Source organism: Haliaeetus leucocephalus, unplaced genomic scaffold, assembly GCF_000737465.1.
Source record: "Haliaeetus leucocephalus isolate CR32 unplaced genomic scaffold, Haliaeetus_leucocephalus-4.0 Scaffold68, whole genome shotgun sequence".
NCBI lineage: Eukaryota > Metazoa > Chordata > Aves > Accipitriformes > Accipitridae > Haliaeetus > Haliaeetus leucocephalus.
Genome location: NW_010972504.1, coordinates 496,197 through 516,576, shown reverse-complemented (window position 1 = coordinate 516,576; position 20,380 = coordinate 496,197). Strand labels below are relative to the sequence as shown.

At 47.9% G+C, this 20,380-nt stretch overlaps 1 protein-coding gene across 1 annotated transcript; it reads right to left on the bottom strand.

The window, feature by feature from the left end:
* Positions 1–1,541: 1,541 nt before the first annotated feature.
* On the bottom strand, positions 1,542–19,609 carry PTPN22 (protein tyrosine phosphatase, non-receptor type 22 (lymphoid)). Its single transcript, XM_010578708.1, has 21 exons — positions 19,486–19,609; positions 15,456–15,564; positions 14,509–14,585; positions 13,485–13,580; positions 13,047–13,085; positions 12,648–12,719; positions 12,494–12,553; positions 11,885–12,027; positions 11,297–11,363; positions 10,358–10,435; positions 9,720–9,812; positions 8,222–8,298; positions 6,617–7,377; positions 5,515–5,625; positions 5,241–5,371; positions 4,676–4,703; positions 4,187–4,267; positions 3,785–3,891; positions 3,094–3,124; positions 2,267–2,344; positions 1,542–1,620 (listed from the first exon to the last, which is right to left on the bottom strand). The coding sequence occupies exons 1-21, from the start codon at positions 19,570–19,572 to the stop codon at positions 1,556–1,558; spliced, it is 2,391 nt and encodes a 796-aa protein (XP_010577010.1). The 5' UTR covers positions 19,573–19,609; the 3' UTR covers positions 1,542–1,555.
* Positions 19,610–20,380: the final 771 nt, after the last annotated feature.

Below are 20,380 nucleotides of genomic sequence, written 5' to 3'. Positions count from 1 at the left end.
GGGCGGCGCGGGGAGCGGGTCACGTGGGCCGGCGGGGGCGCGGGAAAGCTCTGGGTCACCCCAGATCCGCGACTGCGTCATCGCGGGGGGGGAGCGGGCGGCGGGGAGACGGCGACCCGCGCGGACCCGCCAGTACAGCCAGGCGTGCAGGCCGATCAATAAAACTTTTATTTTTACGGCATTTCCCTCGCGTCGTAAAACGCTTCCTCGGCTGAACACGCGACCGCTGGGCTCCGGTACGACTGTCCGAGCAACGGCGCCGTCAAACCGGGGACGGAGGCGGCCGTCGGCCGGCCTCGCAGCGCTCGGGGCGATTCGGGCGGCGCAACATGGCAGCCGGCCGCGCGAAGGCGTCGAGGCCTGCCTCCGGCCTCCGTCCGTCTGGCCTCCGTCCGGCACGCTTCGCCGACTGGCGTTGGTGGGTTCGGTGCAACGCAGAAGCGACTTGCAGCAGATGGGTAGGGTCGTCTCTTGGCTCCTGCTGCTGAGAAAGCAGGTGACTTCGGTGACAAGTGAGGCAGGCTCCTTCTGGGCCATATTAGCCGCTGCTCCAGCACGAGCAGCTTTAAACTAGCTTGAGTTCTCTTCGGGTCGTTGTCAGTAGATTCCTCTCTTGACCAAATCCCCCAAATCCCACTTTGGTTTTCTCTCTCTACAGGAAAACAATCGTATACAAGCAGTTCTCAACATCTTTGTCCCACCCCACTGAGGATATAAATAACAGAGGACTCTGTCTAGAAATCTCATCTTCCGAGATACCCGTCTGAAATTTTGTGCTGGAGAGTCATCCTTGAAAACAGCATTGCTTTAAACATACAATGATATTTTGCTTGCTGTGGTGGTGGTTTTTGTTTGGGTTTTGGTTTTTTTCAGATAGCGAAGGCAGTTGGGTCAGCTAATTCTGCAGTCTGTTACACTAGTTTAGTTTCTATATGAGCAATCACCATCTTAGTCTTATTGACCAAAAACCTAGGCAAATTATCTGATTTGCTTAGATGAAAAAAAATTTAAAGGAAAATTATTTCTAAAGTCTGAGTAGCTAATTCTCTTTTAGTCCAAGTAATGTAAACGTTTAAGGATGTGCACGTCTTTGATTATGGTAGACCTACACCTGTGAGTGAAGTTACACAGATGCTGGGTCTGCACGATCCACAGTCTTGTTCTGCTTTGGTCCGCACCGTTGGCCCTCCATATCATTCAATAGTTTTCGCTAGATCCTATCACCAGTTTGCACTGCTTTGTTTCAGAAAGTTCAAATCCATCCTTCTGAAGTGAATGTGTTCCAAAACACAACAAAAATATATCCCCCCTTAGGATAAAAGATCTATTCCCGTTTTTAGTTTCCATCCTGTTGTAAATTAACTGAAAATGCTTAGTTGCTGGTACTTTACTTTAAAACTTTAGTTGGTGAAGAATGTGCAAGTAGTGCCTGAGCTGCAAATATCATGCAACAGCTTTTGATGTATTTATTTTGATGGAAACCTTGCTGGGGTGAGCACTCAAGGTGTATCAGGAGGATTTCACAAATCTGTAGCGCCAAGTCTATAAAACGTATCTAAATATTCCATGCTGGTGGTGGATTTCTTGGTCCTTTAGGTTTTGAAAATCGATTTGCAAAGCCTAGGAAGAAATAATTTTTTTAATGCAACAAATTCTGTATGTTACAGATGTTGATTTTGTAATTCCTCAAGTTAATGTGGTATTTGAAATACTCATAATTTCAATTCTTTCCCCAGTTTTAAGATATGGTAGACTTAAAGCAACATCCTGTAGTTGTAAGTCAGCTGGTGCAAAAACAGTCTATCAATGTGTCTATCTGACAAACACTGTCATTATAACATGAATATCAAGATAACTAGATTTTTTTTTGCCTAATCTAATAAATGACTACTCTTTAGTAGAAGAATTTAAAATAGAAAACATGCTATTTCTCCTCTGCCATATTACACAACATAAAGCAGCGACCTAGTGGTAATGCTACAGCTTTGTCTTTGTCTTCCGCTGTCTCTGTTGCCACATAAAGGCTTTCAGATACAGGAAAGCCAAATACACACTTCAGACTCTTCACACACTGAGAAGCGTTTGTCAGAGTAGGTTTCAGGGTTTGTGTTTTCCATCCTTACCTGTTCTTTAAACAGTTCATGAATAAAGTTGTAAATGTGTAAAAAATGATAAGCATTATTTGTTAGCGTTCAGCCTGGTACCTACATTTAGACTTTCAAAAAACAGGTACTTCCTACACCAAAACACAAAGAGAAGAACATACCAAAGTGAAGGAAAGACCTCGAATGGTTTAACGGGGCAGATTCTGATGGTTTTGTCAGTGAAGATGGACTACAGATGCCTAGAAATAAAAAATCAGGCTGAAGCAGTTAGTCACTAGGATAATTCCCTGAAGAGCTGGACCCGGACACACCTATGGGAAAACACGTACTGCCACATGCATGATGAGACTAGGCACGGATGCTATTTCAGCACAAGACAAAGTTAACTACTTTCCACACTAGCAGAGCTTGAATGCATCACAGTTTTAACAACATTATTTGCTCATAGCAGGGAGCAAGCGTACTACTGCAGCACAATCCTCTGGGACAATGTTTGCTCAGAAGTGCTTTAAACAGTTTTTAGCAGTCCTATTTTCAAGATAAGCATTTTAATTTTAGATCAAAGGGAACTTAATGAGAAACTCCTTATTTGTGCTCCAAATAGACTGCGCAGAATCCAGGACAGGGCTCACATTCCCCACAGCACCCCTATCCCCCATTCTTAGAGTATTTGTCCCGCAACACTGGTTTGAACGACCTGAAGAATTTGGTAGTTTGGGTACACTGGAGCTATCCCCAAGGTACCCAAAGGTCATTAAAGGGGCACCACAGCATCCTTGTGATACTCCTAAAACAACTATTACTATCCAGATGAGATGATGGTACTCAGCTAGCCAGCACAGCTTTCTATGTCCTACTCCAAAGTAGGCAGACGTGCAGGGCGTTTCACATTTGACGAGTTCAGGTTCTTGAAAATTCAATGCCACATATTTCTTTATATACTTGCTTAAAGCCATCAGGAAGATGCACATTAGCCTGAAAGACTTACTCTTTTTCACATTTTTCAGTATTTTCAAGCTCTGTAGGAAAAAGAAAAAAAAAGGAAAAGAAGGCTTTTGGGAAAAAATGTAGCAAGCAGTAAATCAGCTACTGTGATTAAAGGGAATTCACTGATAAATATACATGTATCACATCTCATAAGAAGTATCATGCCAAGCAGCTGAGACTGAATGCCGACTTCTGCCATTCACTTTGTCTCTGGCTTTTTTCTAGCCAGCCTGAGTGCCTCCAGTTTGTATTATTCTTGCTCTTTTCCTCAAAAGCTTTTCTGCTCAACCGTAACATTCCGAAGTACAATTGCTCATGAGGATAGTTAACGAGGGCCACAACAAGAGGAGAGTGGTGATGAGTAGATTCTGTCCCATACAGGAATTCAGACTCCACTCGAGCAACTTTTTCCAAGAGGAACTGGCACTTAGGTGGGCAGAGTGCCGAGGCATAACCATTCACATGGGTATGGCTGTGTTACTCTGTTCCTAGTGCAGACAGTGGTTTTGTTTGCAGTTCTACAACAGAATATTTCTATTAGTCTTGTTTCCTTGCCCTAAATATGAGTGGTCTCAAAGCAGGTAATTTTCACAAGGTTAGCAGTGAGAAAGTAGCAATAGCTGTAGCTAGAACAATCTGTTCTTCTCACCCTCTCACATTTTCAATAGCTCGTTTTGTCTTGTTTCTTTTACCTTGCTTCTCTTGAAGCATTTCATAGGCTCTTTTGACGATGTTTTGGAAGCATTGTTCTCCAAGCCTGGAGGACTCGTTGTAGAATGTCTTGCAGCAGGCTGCAGACCTGGAAACATACATCAGAACATTTTCAGTGGTCATTCAAGAATCCTCCTGCTTTTTTCTAAGTTCTTTGTTGTTACTTTTCATTTCCTCTAATGCAGCAATTCTAGAAATTTCCAGCAGGTCCCCTAGTTGTGTTGACTTTCTTTATATCTGCTGAACTCTCCTGCAGTTAAGTCCTGAAGCACTACTGTTGGTAATGCTTTGAACAAGTGGGCCACGATCTCCTCGCTATGTACAGGTTTAGGTGTTAAGTAAAAAATCTCAGTTACATGCCAAGAAAATAACTCCTCACTTACTTGCTGCATCAGCAAGAACAAATGACTCTGGGGTTCTTTCAGGAAGCGGGGGAGGAGAGTTAGAGCGATCCCGGGTTGTCTCTAAGAAAGCAAAGAGAAAAGACTTAGCTACCTAGCTTTAAATATATATATATGTATATATATATCTCTCAGTTTGCTGAGAGCTCCACAGCACTCTAACCGGCATATGTCATTCATCTCAAAGGAAACACACAACATGCAGCAAAAGATGTGACAACCCTCGGCCTGAGGAGGCTGCAAGGAACATCATCACGTACAGGGTGAGACAGGAGCTGATTAGGAAATATAAAACTACCAGTTCATTTGGTTGCAGAACTGTCTAGTTCTGTTTAGCTGCAGAAGCATTTAGCAACACAAAATTTCCATTGGACTGAGGACAGATCCTAAAGACATTTACTAAACATGGTAAAGCAGCTTCAGTAGAAAGCAGACCTTATTTCCACAGACTATCCCAGCATTAACTTATACCTGTTTGTGGCCTCTGCAGCTTCACACTCTGGAAACAAAAAACAAGGAAGGTATTTGAAATTCCCACAACCAAATGTCATTCTCTTGCACAAAAGCAAGCCAGAGAAGATGAGGAAATGACGTTCCCTGCAAACGCCCTCCCACACACACCTTCATGCTCATGTAATGGAAGATAGACTTACGCCTTACTGTTTCACTTTACAAAGCTATAATTCAACTACGGGATGATCAAGAGATGCGTAAATTTTGTTCAGCTCCTGCCTGTTCCACAGGGCGGTGTGAACCTCAGTGGTCCGCTAACTTCCTATCTTCATTGTCCTCTAGAAGAGGGACAATATTTTACTACCTTGTATGGGATTTAGGACCCCCAAAAATAATGTTTGGAGTAAAGTAGATGTTGATAAGGAGGAGCCTGACTGAGACCACATCTTCCTCCCAGTCCTGAACCCTGAACTGATTTACGGAAAGTAGACAGTGTCAAAACTAGGGTCTCTCTCGCAGAAGGAAACATGATAAGGAAATCAGCATAGTGGTAGGGATGGAGAAGAGATAAAAAGCCACTTACCTTACATGGTCTCAGTCTCGCTGAGTCATTAAACATCTCTGAGTGAGACTCACCACTCCACTCCAGAGAGGTTCCGATACTTGCATTTCTGGCTGGAAGCTGAAAATCAGAAGTGACCAGAGGAAATTGTCCTAGAAACAATTGAACAGAAGAGAGGTCATTTCTCATCTCAGGCAGCCAGAGCAAAGGCACTGCTGGATGCTACGATACCACACAAACATGGGAAAGAGCCCTCAGAGCACTTCTCAGCCCCTGCTTTGTTAAATGCACTTACCAGATTCACTGGCCACAATAAAGGACTCAGGGGTTCGCTCGGGCAGGGGCGGAGGATCGTCATCATCTGGCTGTGGCAGGGTGGCTAATTGGGGAGACATGGACAGATTACCTGCACAGCACAACACAGCAGGAGAACTACAGACCTTTGTAGAGACTCTGAGAGCTGACTGCTCTTGCCCAACTGTCCACCAGAGATGATGGTTAAACACCTCCAAACTGCAGTTGAAAATCCAAATAGTCTTCAGCACCAATTCACCTGCTGCTAGCTACATGGCCCCAAGGGCAGACTTGCAGCAGCATCAGCAGCAGAATTCCCATTGTACAGAGGAAAATGACGAGCATACCCCCAGCACACAGCCAAGCTCACAGCTGGCGGTACTATCGCTGCTTGGCTTGTGCTGCAACTCCCGTAACTTTCCAAGGATCTCTAGCATCTAGATAACGAGCACACTTTTGTGACACTGAATGCTGAAGGGCCTGAGCAGGACAAAGCTGAGCAAGTGCCAAAGCTTGCTCAGACAATGGGGAAAGTCTGACTGGGCCAGGACTGACCAGACCAAGGAATAATTCTACCTTCTCCATATGTTGGGCGATTGGTTTTAAGGCTACAGATCTGGGCAAAACACTAATGTTGAAGTCCTGGTTCTTTCAGTCTCAGTGGGATGTCAGCATCCCCCTGCACGACACTCTGCAGAAAGGAGTGGGTTTTGACCCAGAAACTAGATCCTCAGAGAAAAACATTTCTAGGAGCTTTCCGAGTGCTTCTTGGAGCACCCTGTTCTAAGAATTGGTCAGCACCAATCCCTGCCTTCTTGTGGGAGCCGTACCGAGGTGACGTAGTAGTCCAGAGCAGCTGTGTAATGCGAAACCCCAAATCATGCTGTCCTAAAAGTGTTTTTTATTTTTATGGGAAAAATTTAAGGCAGGACAAAATGAGCACAAGGATGAAACCAGTTGCTCCCTCAGCTCCTGTAGGAACACAGTCCCGAGGAGCAGCTACAGCCCTGCCTGGATGCCAACAGACAACACTCGCCACCCGCTCCGGTGTGCCGCAGCCCAGAGAGACCAAGCCCATCTTGTTGCAGTGCTGCACCACTTACTCGGGGAGGATATCCTCTCGTCGTTCAGCAGGGGAGCGTGGTAGGACACAGGCCTGGGTGGTGGGGAGCTGGCCACGGCAGGCTGCAGTGGGGCACTCGCAGCGCAAGAAGGGAGCGGTGCATCCTGCCCCTCCACAAAGCACTCAGCAAACACGGGGGACACAGGGTCGTCTGGAGAGAGTGAAGAGAAGTAGGGGTCTTCTGCTGAGCAGAGGTACGAGTAAGGACGTTGCCCATGGTTCCTGCGGCTTGGGGGGCCATCTGCTTCTCGGCTCGAGTGCTTCAGCTCAACAGGGGAAAATCCATCCTGCTTCTTCACCTGAAAGCTTGAGTAACAGGCATGTGGCAACTGTGAAGTCAAAACGGGCTTTGCATCCCCTCCATCCCATTCCCATGCTTCTCCCCGCTGTGCCAGCACAAAAGGGGTCGATGCAGTCCGTGTCAGAGGTGCTCTGCCACGAGGCCCTCTCCTGCCTGCTCCCTTCGGTTCCGGGCTCAGAAGCAGCTGCTCAGGAGAGATGCTGTTGAACTCCAAACTGCGGTGTTTCTGAAGAGCGTCCCCAGCACTCTGCTTCTCAGCGGCAGCTGCCTTTCTGCAGTTGATGAAGTTCAAAGTGCCAAAGGAGATGGCCTGTCTGATGGGAGGGACTCCACATTCCGAGCTGTCGTTTACTCCCGTGGCAGACAATGATATCAGGGAAGCTTTGCTTTGTACCACCGGAGGAAGACATTGATGCACATCCTGTTCCTCTTGCTCCGAGCTGCAATAAAGCACCGTGATGTGAAGTCAAAGCCACCTAGTACTCAGAAATCTCTGTTAGCCTACTAACAAGGCCCCACAACATTGCTTCTAAGAGCAGATCCAGGAATGTAGAGCCTGATTCAGCCTCAAGCAAGGAACAGAGGGAAGGACTGTGCACCCCGGTGCCCCAATTGAACACCATTAAATGGTGAACAGAAGAAGGCGCCTTACACGGGTAAACTACACCCTCAGTGCAGACTGTACCAAAAAGCAAAATTATTTACAGAAAGCAGGCACTGCAAACCAGAACATGCCCACAGAAAGATCCCACCGCCCTCTGAAGCTGCCCATGTCAGGCAGCTAGACTCCTCAGGCTTGCTGTTCCTAGAGCAAGAGGCACTCGTGTGGCAGGTGCAGATGAAAGATGGGACCAGTCGGGGTGCACCCTGCAGGGTGCACAGCTCCAGGCAGAGGGCTGAGATGAACCAGCACTGTGGTCTCTCCACGTGTGTGAGCTTGTGTTCATACTGCCCTGCGATGTGTTTTCAGTTCATGTGTGAAACACTTTATAAGCACAGTATGAAGCAGACCCAAGGGCAGAAGAGGGGGACAGATAGTGGCAGGCAGGGAAGAGGCTGAGAAGCAGTCTCAGGGACAGAGCAGTGAGAAGAGCAAGAAGTGTGTTCAGAACAAGTGTGAGAGTCAAAGTGGGGCTCAAGGGAGGCTGCAGATCCTGCTGACAGATGAAATGCAACATTCAAACAGAACTGTGTCACAAAGCACAGATTAAAAAATGTGTCTTCCTGAAATTGCATGGTTGACTGAAAATACTAACCCAGGGGATACCTGCACTATGGCCTTACCAGGTTAGTAATCTCAGAGAATAAATGTCTTCCACTGGAGTCAGAAGCGGCTTGGCTACAGGATGCCTTCTTTGTACCTAGTGAAAGAAAAGGTTAGAAAAGAAGGGTGAGGAGGAAGAATGCAAAGAACACAAACATGCTATTTCAGGAGTGGGAATTTGTGCCAACTACCTTTAATAATTTATGCAGTTTGGAAATTACAAACACCAACTTGAAAATGCCAAGCTGGAGCTGAAAACTGAGGACAAAACCTCCTGAACAGCAATTCCTGTCAGCACCTTTTTGAAATGAGAGTACAGCAAGCCGCACAACCATCCAGCTGTTCCAAACACCTGCAAAACAGCCTGCACAGACAACTCTGCTTTTAGGACCCCATGTGGCCTTCAGCCTGGCAAGCTGGGCACTGGTTTCATTTGTGACACTTCAGCATATGACCATCCCCCATGCTCTGCTACGTGCTTTCAGAGGGCAGTGTGGTTTAGGTGGGCGAGAGATTTGGCCAGGAGCTACAACACCACATCCGGACCTGAACCGTTTTCTGCATTTTGGGTCAACCTAGTCTTGCATCTCTTTTGCTGACAGACTGTCCACAACACATAGAAAGATGCTCTTTCCAGCTCTTTTCTCACTCAGCTCTCGCTTGGAACATCCTGCAAATCCTGCGGCAAAACTGAGGCACGAGTCCCATCGCAGGATCCTGTTCCCAATTCTTTAGACAAAAGCTTCTGACAAAAATAAGCTAACTGTAACCTTTTAGCCTTTGCCTAAGAATGGCAATGCATTTACTTCAGCCAGATTGCAAACAGCTACACAGGAAAGGTAAGGCTCATGCCAGCAGTCACAGAAGAACAGCAAGAACAAAGAAAAGCTTAACCATGGATGTTTTGTATGTTCCTGTTTATATGCAACTTCATACTGAGACCACATTGTTTTTCCTCAGAGGTGTATCAGATTTGAAAGACTTTGACATGTATTTTCACAAGATATTTTAGCCTACTTTCTCCCACAGTCCGGCTGTAATACTAATTACCTCATTAGAATACCACCATGTTGCAGACTAACACTTTTAGCCATACCACCTTGCGCACCCAAGCTTCCCAACCTAGACTGAAAGTCACTGTTGCTTGCAAGCACGCCATGAAGACAAGTTTCACTGGCACGCACACATGGAAATCAGCTGCTGCTATAGAAAGTTGGTGCTTTTCTATTCACTCATTACATTAAACAATTATGAAAGTATATAGAAAATGGTTTTGAGACCAAGGAAAATTTAGCTCTCTCTTGGGGCCCAATCCTGTGATAAGCATTGCACATTCAGGGAGACAGCTGGATTCTCATGGGTTAACTTGAAAAGAGGCTCAGTTTGGGCACCAAGAGTAGTAGAAAACAAGGGGATTTATTCCAGGTCTGCAGAGGAGAGCTCTGCAGTAGGAATCTAGGTTAGACCTGGCATGCCCAAGGCTGCAAGAGGCAGTGTGTTTATCCTGGGGACTTTTACCTGTAAAGCAGCAGAATCTTCCTGGGCATCAAGTGCTTTAATTTGCCTTTTGAAGAGCTCAATCACCGCATCATAAACCAACTCATACTGCTCCTGCATTCCAGACAAATAAAACAGACATGAGAGCCAGCACCTGCAGTACTTGCAAATGGTCACCTGTTACCCAAATCACAGGCATCAGCCCTGAGAGAAGCTGCCACTTTCCGGTCCATTGGCAGGGTAAATTCTCAAAAGCGGTAGAAGCCATAACTTTCAAAGGGTTCAGACTGAAGCATTTGGGTTTTTTTCAGGTGCACAAACAATGCTGTTCTGCATTGAGCTTCCTCTTCAGTTTGTCTCAGCTGCAAAGAGTTCCCACTTTATTTCTTGGACAGTCCCTTGTTTCACAGCGTTAAGCATTCGATAAATCAGACTGCAAGCACTAAGCTATTCCAGCTGTCTACAAGGAAATGGTCAGCTACCAAATTCATTTCTCCAAAATCATTCTTCTGTTCAGAAAAGGGACCTTACAGAACATCTATACACCCTAGTTCCCAGCAGCACAACTGCTCTGTGTTTCCGTACTGTGAACTGTCCTGGGGGAAAGCTGAGGTGCCAGTATCAAGAGTATACCAGTTGGTGAAATGCCCCAAACGTACCTTGGTCTGCACTATGGAAGGCCTTTGCGTGCGCATTTCCTGGATCAGACTAAAAATACTGAAGTTCACTGGAACAATCTTGCAAGAAAGAGAAAAGACAAAAAACTACAGACATGTCTAATTCCAAGCAGCTTCCAAGTTGTGATGCAGTTTAGAGCAGTGTCTGAAATTCAGGCCTGCTATTGCAAGAATTTTTAACAAAGGACCTGCTTAAAGTGCTATTTTTTATTACGAACCAGCTTGCCTCCTCCCTCCTGTCTTGCACTCCACAGAAAATACCCTTTTTATAACAGCATTGGTAACAGCTGTGAACAGCACAAAGGACAAGACACTGATTTCCCAGATCCATGGGTTCAGGGCTGCTGCGGTTACAGAAAGCAGCCACTCCTCTGAGTCCCAGCAACCTGTTGCAAGGCCAGAGATTACTTTACACATGTTTTTACTGAAGAGGCAGAGTAAAGCAAGGTGTTAGTTTGGAAACGCTGGATTTCTGATGCTTAAGTGCGGAGAGACGAATATAGACAGTAAAGTCATATTGAAGACTGAAGGACAGCACAGAGCCAAGCTCCATGATCTGAAGGTCCTGCCAGAGGGAGCAATGGGAGGGAGGATTCTGCCCCATCAGTACAAGCATTGGGGGCTCTTTGCATCGGGATGGGGAGGGGAGCAGTGGCAACAGAGAGTGCATGGATGATGCAGAGCCTAAAGAGAGAGAAGCAGCACAAACTGGGAATGGGGTATCAGCAGTTTGGCCCCCAGCGTTCTCCAGTCAGGCTGCGGGGAGTTCCCATTCATGGCTGTCATCTGAAATACATCTGCATGGAGTCAGAGGAGGTGAAAGGGAGAGTAAGGGGAGAGAGAAGGCGAGGGAGAGACAGAGAGATGCAGCACTGCTGCACACAGGTGCCGTTCGAAGATGCGGACCGGGCTGACACTCACTCCATCCTTCAGCAGCTTCTGGGTGTAGTCGATTGCACAGATGACTCCCGTTCTCCCGCAGCCAGCACTGCAATGACAGTACAGCAGGGTTGCTAGTAGAGGTCAGAGGATGGGCACGCTGTGTTTTCTGACAAGGATATTTGAAAAAGATCCACAGCCTCCTCCTGTGACCCTCCCGTCCTGCACGGCAGAGGGTGCAGACCCAGACGATGGCCTTGCTGCTCCTGCTGAAGCTTCACCTGCCCCACGTAAGGCTCCACCTGCCCACAGCTCTGCCGCAGGCTGGAAGGCACCTCTCGTGCTCCTGTGAGCAGTTCTCAGTCCTTGTGTGGCAACCAGCCCACATGTGGACATGCACAGCGTTGGTGGTCTCTCAACTACACGTGCAATTGCTGGCCTGCTGCTACCTGTCTCCTTTCCTGCCACCCGGCCATGCTAGCTGTCCTCAGAGGATGCTTTTGCCACACGAATTCCTACGAGAGGAGCTTGGCTGCAGGCTTGCACCGGCTGCCACCCCTGCTGCGGGCACTCGGGAAGTGGGGGGCCGGGGGCCGGGAGCCCGTCCCTGCCGGTGACCGGCTCACCCACCTGCAGTGGATGCAGATGGGGACACTGTCATCCAGCTGGTAGCAGCGAATCTCACCGATGAGTTCCAGGATGGGGTCAATGGACAAGGGGACATCGTGGTCTGGCCAGTTTTTATAGTGGAACTGGTGGACAGTGCGGATTTCCTGCAAGAGGAGAAGAGTGCTGGCAGGGTCCGGGGACGGCCCACAGCACCGAGGGGATGCTGCTGCGGCTCCCATGGGCACCGACTGGGCCACCGGCACAGCAAGAGGAAGCTGGCCTGCTGCAGACATCTCCAGTTCCCGTCTGCATCGGCAGGCAAAGGTTAGAGATGCAGTTTGCAGCTGTTCCTGCTACAAAAGAAGCATTGCCATTTTATGACGGTCTTGATGTTACCTGTTGGCCTCACTTACCCAGGGTCTCATTTGCCACAACTGACAAACAGCTTCAGAAACTGAGATTTGAGTTAATTAATTTTTTACTTTCTTTGTTCCTTCAGCTACTGTCAAATCCAAAATAGGAGGCTGAGCAACATAAAATTTTCTGCACAAAGTGTGCCATATTTTAATACATTATTTATATAGTAAAGCTAGCCCAGATGCATTTCCTGCCTTGACCTTTCCTACTTACCTCATTCAGGGTCACCTTTAAAGTCCTAATCACGTACTCATTTTTCTTCTCTTCAGTGTCCTGCAGAACAAGAAGTTAGAGTCACATTTTCTGCAAATGACACGAGTTTCCAGCACACACGATGTGACACGCTGCTCGCGGCAGCTGTACTCACACAGGCGATGGAGAAAGGACCACACTGCAGGGGAGAGCTGCCCGCCTCTGCCCAGTACCGCTCGCATTTCTTCTGTTGCGAGAAGCAGGACATGTTTGGTTATTCACCACCGGCCCACCCGCACTGCGTCCTGTCTCACTTATGCTGGGAGGAGGCCCGGCTCTTGCTGCCAGCCAGCTCCAGCCTCCCCTTTCCTGGAGCCATCATTGCTAGTTTTTCCCTTCCAAAGAGGCTAGCTGCACTACTGGAAGACGTTTAAGAATCTGCAGCTGGAGGCTCAAGAAGCAGCTCGTATCAAACAGAAACTCGCTGTCGCTAATGAGATTTAATAAAAATCTGCATCTCTCCACCTTGCCTGGGCACTGTCACGGCAGAGGCCACCTCTGACACATTACTCACCTTTCCCATTTCAAACTCCATGCAAGCCATGACCACAATCTGCAGAAAGAAAGTTCATCAGAAAAGTCTGAACACAAGTTTCCTATCCAGGCAGTAAAATCAAACTCATCACTTGTGGGTACTTATCAGCCACGAGCAAGTTCTGTGGGCTGCCTTCCCCAGAGTCCCAGACTGCTGGGCAAATCAAAGTTGGACATCATCCACAGCCCGGGTGCGAGGACCTTTCCCACTCAACTCAGAGCGCAAATGCAGAGACAGCCACGAGCAGACTCCTGTCTCGGCACGAGTGTGGAGGAGGCTCACGGGAAGGATGCGGGGCATGCACAACATCTGGAGTAAAACCCTGACACTCCCACTGTCTCTTTAGTCAAAAAGGACTTATGACTGGCTGTACGGATAACTTTTTTTTTAAAAAAGGCATATAAATCTGCACCTTACCAGGACTTCATACTCCCAAATCATCCTCCAAAAGTCAGTGACAGTAGTGGGGAGAGGACCCTGCGTTGCAATGTATGCTCTTGGCCCATAGACACCCTAAAACAGCATTCAGATCAGACATGGAGATATATTTGCATAGTTCACTAGCAGAAATCAAGTCATCCCTCCTTCTGAATCTTACTTCTACCCAATGAGCCCATTAAGGACTTAGAATGGCTTTTATATAGTTAAAATTTAGGCACCTAAATTAAATTAAGCAACCAGAAACCAATGGTGTGCAAAGCTGGGCTTGAGGCGAGATCTGCTCCCAGAGACCACCAATTCTTGCAGTGCATTTGGGAGCTTGGAGGTGCTGTTGCAACTGCTGATCCAGCTCTGCAGTGTGCAGCTTGGCACATCTGTGGCTGTTGGCCAAACAACAAATGGTGATCCCCTTGTGAAGGTCTGTTCTTCTGCAGACAGGCTACACAGAACAAAGGAAACCTTCCATCTATCCATCCATCTATCTATTTATCAATCAGAGAAGGATCATGAGCACATGTCCCAAAACACATGGAGCTCCTGATGGAGAACCAGCCCGCGTTGACCTGCCCTGTTGCTCACTGCTGCAGTGGGTCTCAGCTGTGCTGCAGTGCAAGGCTTCCTGCCTGTGCATTGGTTTCAGGCAAGGCAATTCTGGCCACAGGCAATTTTGCACCACTGTCACCCACCAAAGGCAGTAACACTGACAAGGAAGTTGGGGCTGTGAGCCACAGATTGTTCCACCACCCACCCCAACAAGAGCACTTGCCCCTTGCCCTGTAGCCCGGTGCCTCTGTGCTGCAAGGGGTGTTTCTGAAGGGCTCACTGATTGTACACATCTTCCTTACATCAGTTGTCCTTGAGCACAGCCCAGAAACTACTGCATGGTCCTTTCACTCACCAGAGCCACAGGACCTGCTCCTTCTGGCATAACTCAAGCAGGCAGCGATAACAGCTGCTATAAACACCTTTGCACAGCAAAACACCATGAAAGAAGCAATACCTTGATGAAGTTGGCATTGATGTAATGAGAATCTGCATCTGATGTAATCAGGGACAACTCCACTCTGCTGTGGTCAACTGCAGGCACAAAAGCAGAAGCAGCAGCCATTACTGTTTGTCTTTCGTGGTAGGTGAGCTCCTCAGACTGCAGCACAAGGTGCTTTGGAGGAGCACATATGTCAAAGAACTCATCCCAGAGCAGATGAGTGGCTGTGCAAGCAGCTAATGCCTCCTCCTGCACCTACCGATAGCCCTGCACAGAATTGCCACTGCCTGCACACAAGCAGCAGACAGGCAAGCTTGCTTTCAGAGCGGTGGTGAGGGCTTAGGCAAGAGCTGCAGATGCTGCCACTACCCCAGTGCAACACCAATCTCATCCTCTGACCATGGAGGAAGCCAAGTCTAAAATCACCCCGCATGCCATCTTACAGGCTTAAATGAGGTCTGTGGGTTTAGATTTTTTTTTTTTTTTTTTTTTTTAAGCTAGAATGGACAAAAAGGACAGTCTGCTCTGATCCTAGGACAGACTCTCCTTTGGAGACTACTGCATCAAGCCGGGACAAGCCACAACAGTTTTTGCCTGTAGTCTGCTTTGTGCATTATGGAGACATCTTTGTCCAAAGCCATTCTCTACAGGGCCTTGGAAAACAAGTGGTTACAATGCTACCCAGAAAGCTTGCAAGGATAGTCATTAGAGGATGTGTTTCCTACTGAATAGAAGTTCTTCTGTCTGCAGAAAATACGTGCCAAAGTCTTCCAGAGCATGCACTGCAACAGTCAAAGATACAGCCTTAAATCTGAACAGCAGAATTCAAGGCCAACTGACAGCCAGTGATATGCTCACACATAAGAAACTGTGCAAGCAGATACTGGAGGATGAGAACAGACTCGAGCTAGGGAAAAAAAAAAAAAAAGGCTGAATAGGAACATTTGCCATTTCCAACCTACAGGGCAAGATGTCCTTGTATCTGTTCTTCTTGATGTTCTCTGGTTGCTCAGATGCTGCTGTAGGGTAGATTTTATCCGATCTATACTTTGTTGACTGCCTTTTCAGCTTCTGTGATAAAAGAATGGAACAAATTACAGCAGATGTGCTACATAAAACACACTACTAGAGAGTACATGTGAAGGTCTCTAGGGGTCAGGTTCACTACCACAAAGCAAGGTCTGCACCATTAATTCTTTCCTGAGTGGCTTTTCTCAAGGTACTCAGAGCAAGAATAGAGACAGAAGCCACCTGAGAGCCCCAGCACAGGCTTCTGAAGAATGGAAAGTGTGTGCTGAGGCAGTGCCCACGCGAGCCTTGGGCATGTAGGCTTCTGAAGTGAAATGATGCATTTATACAGCACATAAAGCATCACCCTCACAAATAAGTGAGACACAGGGGAATTGTTCTCAGTATAAGTGGCACCCAGATAAGAGGAGTAACAATGTTAAACCACCTTTACAAATGATATCAGAAAAGACAGGTAAATCAGTTGATTTTTCTCACTTTGGTAAAGATGCTGCCATCTGTAACTGCAAACAGCAATGCTCAAGCCACTAAAGGAGCTCAAGCAATTGGAACAAAGTAGCTACATGCACTGATGAAAGAGAAAGGAGAAGGAGTCCTAGGATAGACCCTTCGGGTATGAATCTCTCTTCTCTTTCATTTCCAGGATAAAGCTGCAGCACTCCTGGAGAGTTCAAGCAACTTTTTCTTGCCAAAGCATAGAATTTTGTTTCACTGACATCAGCTTCTAAGTAACAGGCACTGCTTGTTACCATCAACTTCAAAAGCACCATTCTTGCTGTATTTTTTTTTTCTTTCATAATTTTTTGTCTACCTAACCACTCTTCTTGACACCAAGGGGTGCTTTTGATTTAAAACAAAAGGCCATTTCTCTAATCTGTGTCTCTGTGGTTTCATACCCTGAAGGGCAAGTCTTTCTTTCCCACCACCATGGAGCCATACTTCCACAGCCCTTCTCCTGGACATCACTGCTGGGGTCCAGAGAACCAGGCTGACCCAGAAGAACCCTCAGGATCATGTGCCTTTATGAAAGAAAGGTGTGCAGGAGTGAAGAGCAAAGGGAAGGGACCACTGGCACACCTGAGCTGCAAGGTGAGAGCGTTTCGCATGCCTCGTGTGCACCTCACAGTGAACTGCCTGAGCTGCTAACAGAAGTGGGAATGGTGGCTCAGTTGCTCACGGCGTGGGGAAAAACAGCCCACTGGTCTCAGGGTCGCTGAACCAAAATAGCTCCATGGTCAAAGGGGTTAGTGCTGAGGAGGCAGCAGTCCCTGCTGCTGGCACCAGCAAAGCCCTCCCTGGTGTGCTCAAGGGCTCGGAGGCTGCAGCTCTGGCACAACAGCACACAACCAGGAATCGCAGGAGTCCTGAGGGTTTCAGGGCCCCAATTTTTGACCGCTCACCATAAATCGCTTCAAGAGTCAGCTCACCAGTGACCCTCCCACGGGAGCTCATAAGCGTTTGCGTTTCAGCTCTCCCAGAAGTTCTCATCCAGTTTTGAGAATCCTGTCCCCTGTCTTTCCTTGCTGCAGACCCAACGTATTAGCAACTGCAGGAGAGCTGCAAAACTCCCCTTGACTCCAGCCTGCTCTAGACAAGCACCCGCTAGGACATGAGACCCTTCAGGGCCTGCGCGCATTAAGCTGCAGAATGATGATATTTGCCAAAAGGCCACATCAGGAGCTGGAGGGCTTTGTAGCTCATACGTATTTGACCAAGCCAAGCAGCCCCTTAGCAATACCACAGATAAAAGGTGTATACAGCAACGCATATCTCATCTCTGCTGCACTTCTGTGCACAGACATTCCAATTCAGATCCAAGTCAGAGTTGCTGGTTTTAACATTAAACTGCACTTTTAAAACCCTAAATTCGGCTGCTCTCCAACCACAATACCACAGGGGTCGCATCACCCTGACCTGGATGGAATGAGTCGGGAAGAAGGCACAGGAGGCCCAGTACGGTCCACGAATCAAGAACATGGGGGCAGGCACAGTGTGATAAAAGTTGTAGGAGCAGGATGGTTTTTGTAGACTACGCATCCCTTTAACCTCCTGAGCTCTTCTGGTGTTTGTTGCATTGTCTTCCTGCCTCCTTCCAATGCAGCCCCAACTTCCAGGGTAAGCTTTCGTGGAAGGGGCATCACTTAGTACTGAAGCCAGTCTTCTCATAGCTGAGGCTCTGAATCGCCTTACTTTTCTGTCCCTGCATATAAAACTGCTAGGGAAATGCCTACATATGAGAAAGCAAGCGAGAGCAGTAAGGATCAAACTCTGGCTGTGAGACTGCACAAACAGAAAAAGGGGACTGTAAAAAACCCCCTGTCATTTACAGTAACACCACCACAATTTGCATGTACAAATGCTTGTTCACACAAAGAGAGGGGAGGCATTAGGGTGGAGAAACAGCATCAAACGTTTCTACCAAGTTTAGAAATGCAAGCCTGTTAAGGCTTCTGCACTTGCAAAAGTGGCCAGCAACTCAGGCCATCCTGGGAAGATCTCTTTCCAGTACAAGAGGAAGCACAGCCTCGACCACTTCTACCTGCCATTTTGGTCACAAAATTAACTGTACATTCGGCTGCTAGAACTAGCCCATGCACCAGGGCTCGGCAGCCTACTACCTCGCACAGCACGGTACAACCCAAGCACAGCAGTGAGGGGGGGAAATTCAGCAGCCTGTGACAGTGCTTTGTTCCATGGAACAACAGACTGTCGCTGCAGGCTCAGATTAATCACTTCCCTCCAACCCAGACACCTGGAAACCAAGCACTAAGCTTTTCCCAAGTGTTTGAAGTGCCAGCCTTCACTGGTATGACAAAGCAGGGCTGGATCTCGTGGGGAGTCCTAAGTAACCCCTGCACCTTCCCCGGAGACCACTGCCTGCTGCAGCCCTTGTCCGGGGGGATAGCTTGGGGCCAGTGGTTATTCTGGTGTTTGAGGCATCTCAGATCTTGCAGACGTACCAGTTTTACCCTTCCCTATGTCTGCTAAAGCTGGGCAATGCCTTTGCTTCTTAGAGCAGCCCAGACAGCCTGCCAGAGCAACCTTCCTTCAGCTGATACATCAACAGCCATTGCCAGCCATCAGCTTTAACTGTGAGACAGCGGATTGCCATCTAAGATGCACCCCTGCCACCCAAACAAAGAAAAAGATGTCAGAAAGATCACAGATTGGGGCACTGCACAGATCTCAAGCAGCTAGATGTTGCAGAACACAGGGGAAGGTGAGAGCCATCAGCATTTTTTGCTAGTTTTGCCTCGAGGGAGCAAGAAATTAATTTTCAGGAGGGGCCAGAAGCACTGCTGGACATAGAGCACATGCACTCATTGCGAATGGATGCACGAGCCCTTCCACATAACCTAGCACAGCGCTGGAGGCTGGAGAAAAGGCCCATCCAGCTGCTCAGATCGCTGTCTCCTCACACCTTGGGCGAGGTGCCCAGTGTCGATGAGAGGTACAACAGTCTTGGGTCCTCAGGGCATTTCTCTGAACACCCGCTCCCTACTCTGCAGGTGGTACAGGGGCAGGGTGGGGGGGTTCTATTGAAATGAAAAAAGGAAAAGCTATGTCAAGTAGCAACTGGAGATCCCTGGCAGGAACAGGTGTATCACAGATATAACACATTGCAATGGGGAGAAGGGGCAGTGGCTCCATATTCCTTGCTCTACTCCCAGTTGTATTAGCAGGCAAAGTGAAACTGTGTCGTGACAAGTACATTCGCAAAGTAGAAAACAGGAAGCACTTGGGTAATTATTTAAAAAGCAGTTTTACTTTGAATGCAAACTATTAAATTACTCTTCTGTCTTTACATTCCTTTTACCTCAGTTAACTCCTGTGTCTCTTTCTGCTGTAAAAGTCATAGAAAATCTTACTGTCACGTGCAAATCATGTCCCCATTTGAGAAGCGACTGAGCAGTTCCCGTTAAAATCAACTGAAACACAGAGCTGTGCCTTAAGCAAACTTACCAAAAACTCGTCTACAAACTCTTCTCGGTTGAGCTTCTTGCCTTCGGCCCTTTCCAGGTTTTGCAGCAGAATCTCCCTTTGGTCCATGTTGCCGGAGACTGAGCGTGACTGGCCTGCCGAACCTGGGAACGGACATGTCAAGTGCGTGCTACAGCGGAAAGCACTAGCCTGGAGAGCACTCGCGGCAGGCTGTGGTTTACTGACTTCATCACAAGTCTTAAAGGAAATTAGTACGCAACAGATATTGCGGTCAAATAACAAAACAAAACACACAACCTGGGGCCCTAGCACCTCCTTTTAAAACCACACACACTTCACGTGCACTGCACGGCAACGGTAGGCAGCGCTGGGCTGGGCAGAAGCCTCGCGGCAGGAGCAGAGCTGCCCCGCGTCCCTCCAGCATGCCCAGCTCTTTCCCCAGCACTGTGCCACGAAGGTGGTCGGGTGTTGGAGACCTGGAGACCAGAGCCAAGCACATCGACACCCGACTTCTTTAAGCACCATGTCCAGCCACCACCAGCAGCATGGCCCTGCCAGGCCACGGTCCAGAGGGGCAAGCATGGCGGGCAGCAGCTGAGCCACGCATGCCCACGGGCGGCTGCATTTCACTGCCGGGCAATCGGGGCGAAGGCTTCAGTCTCGGAATGTGCTGCAACTATAGGAGTCCCTAAACCGGTGTGCAAAATCCACAGTCCCCCTTCACACTTAGAACTTTGCCTGTTTTCCACATTAACTGCAAAATATTTTGAAGGAATACTTCAGGCAGATGCTGAGCACCTGAACCTGGCTTGCACATGTTACTCCCCTGAACTGCGTGACTGCTTCTGAACAGAGAAAACCTATCAACATGCTTCAGGTCAACTCTTCCAGCCACAATTCCCCACATCTGGCAGCT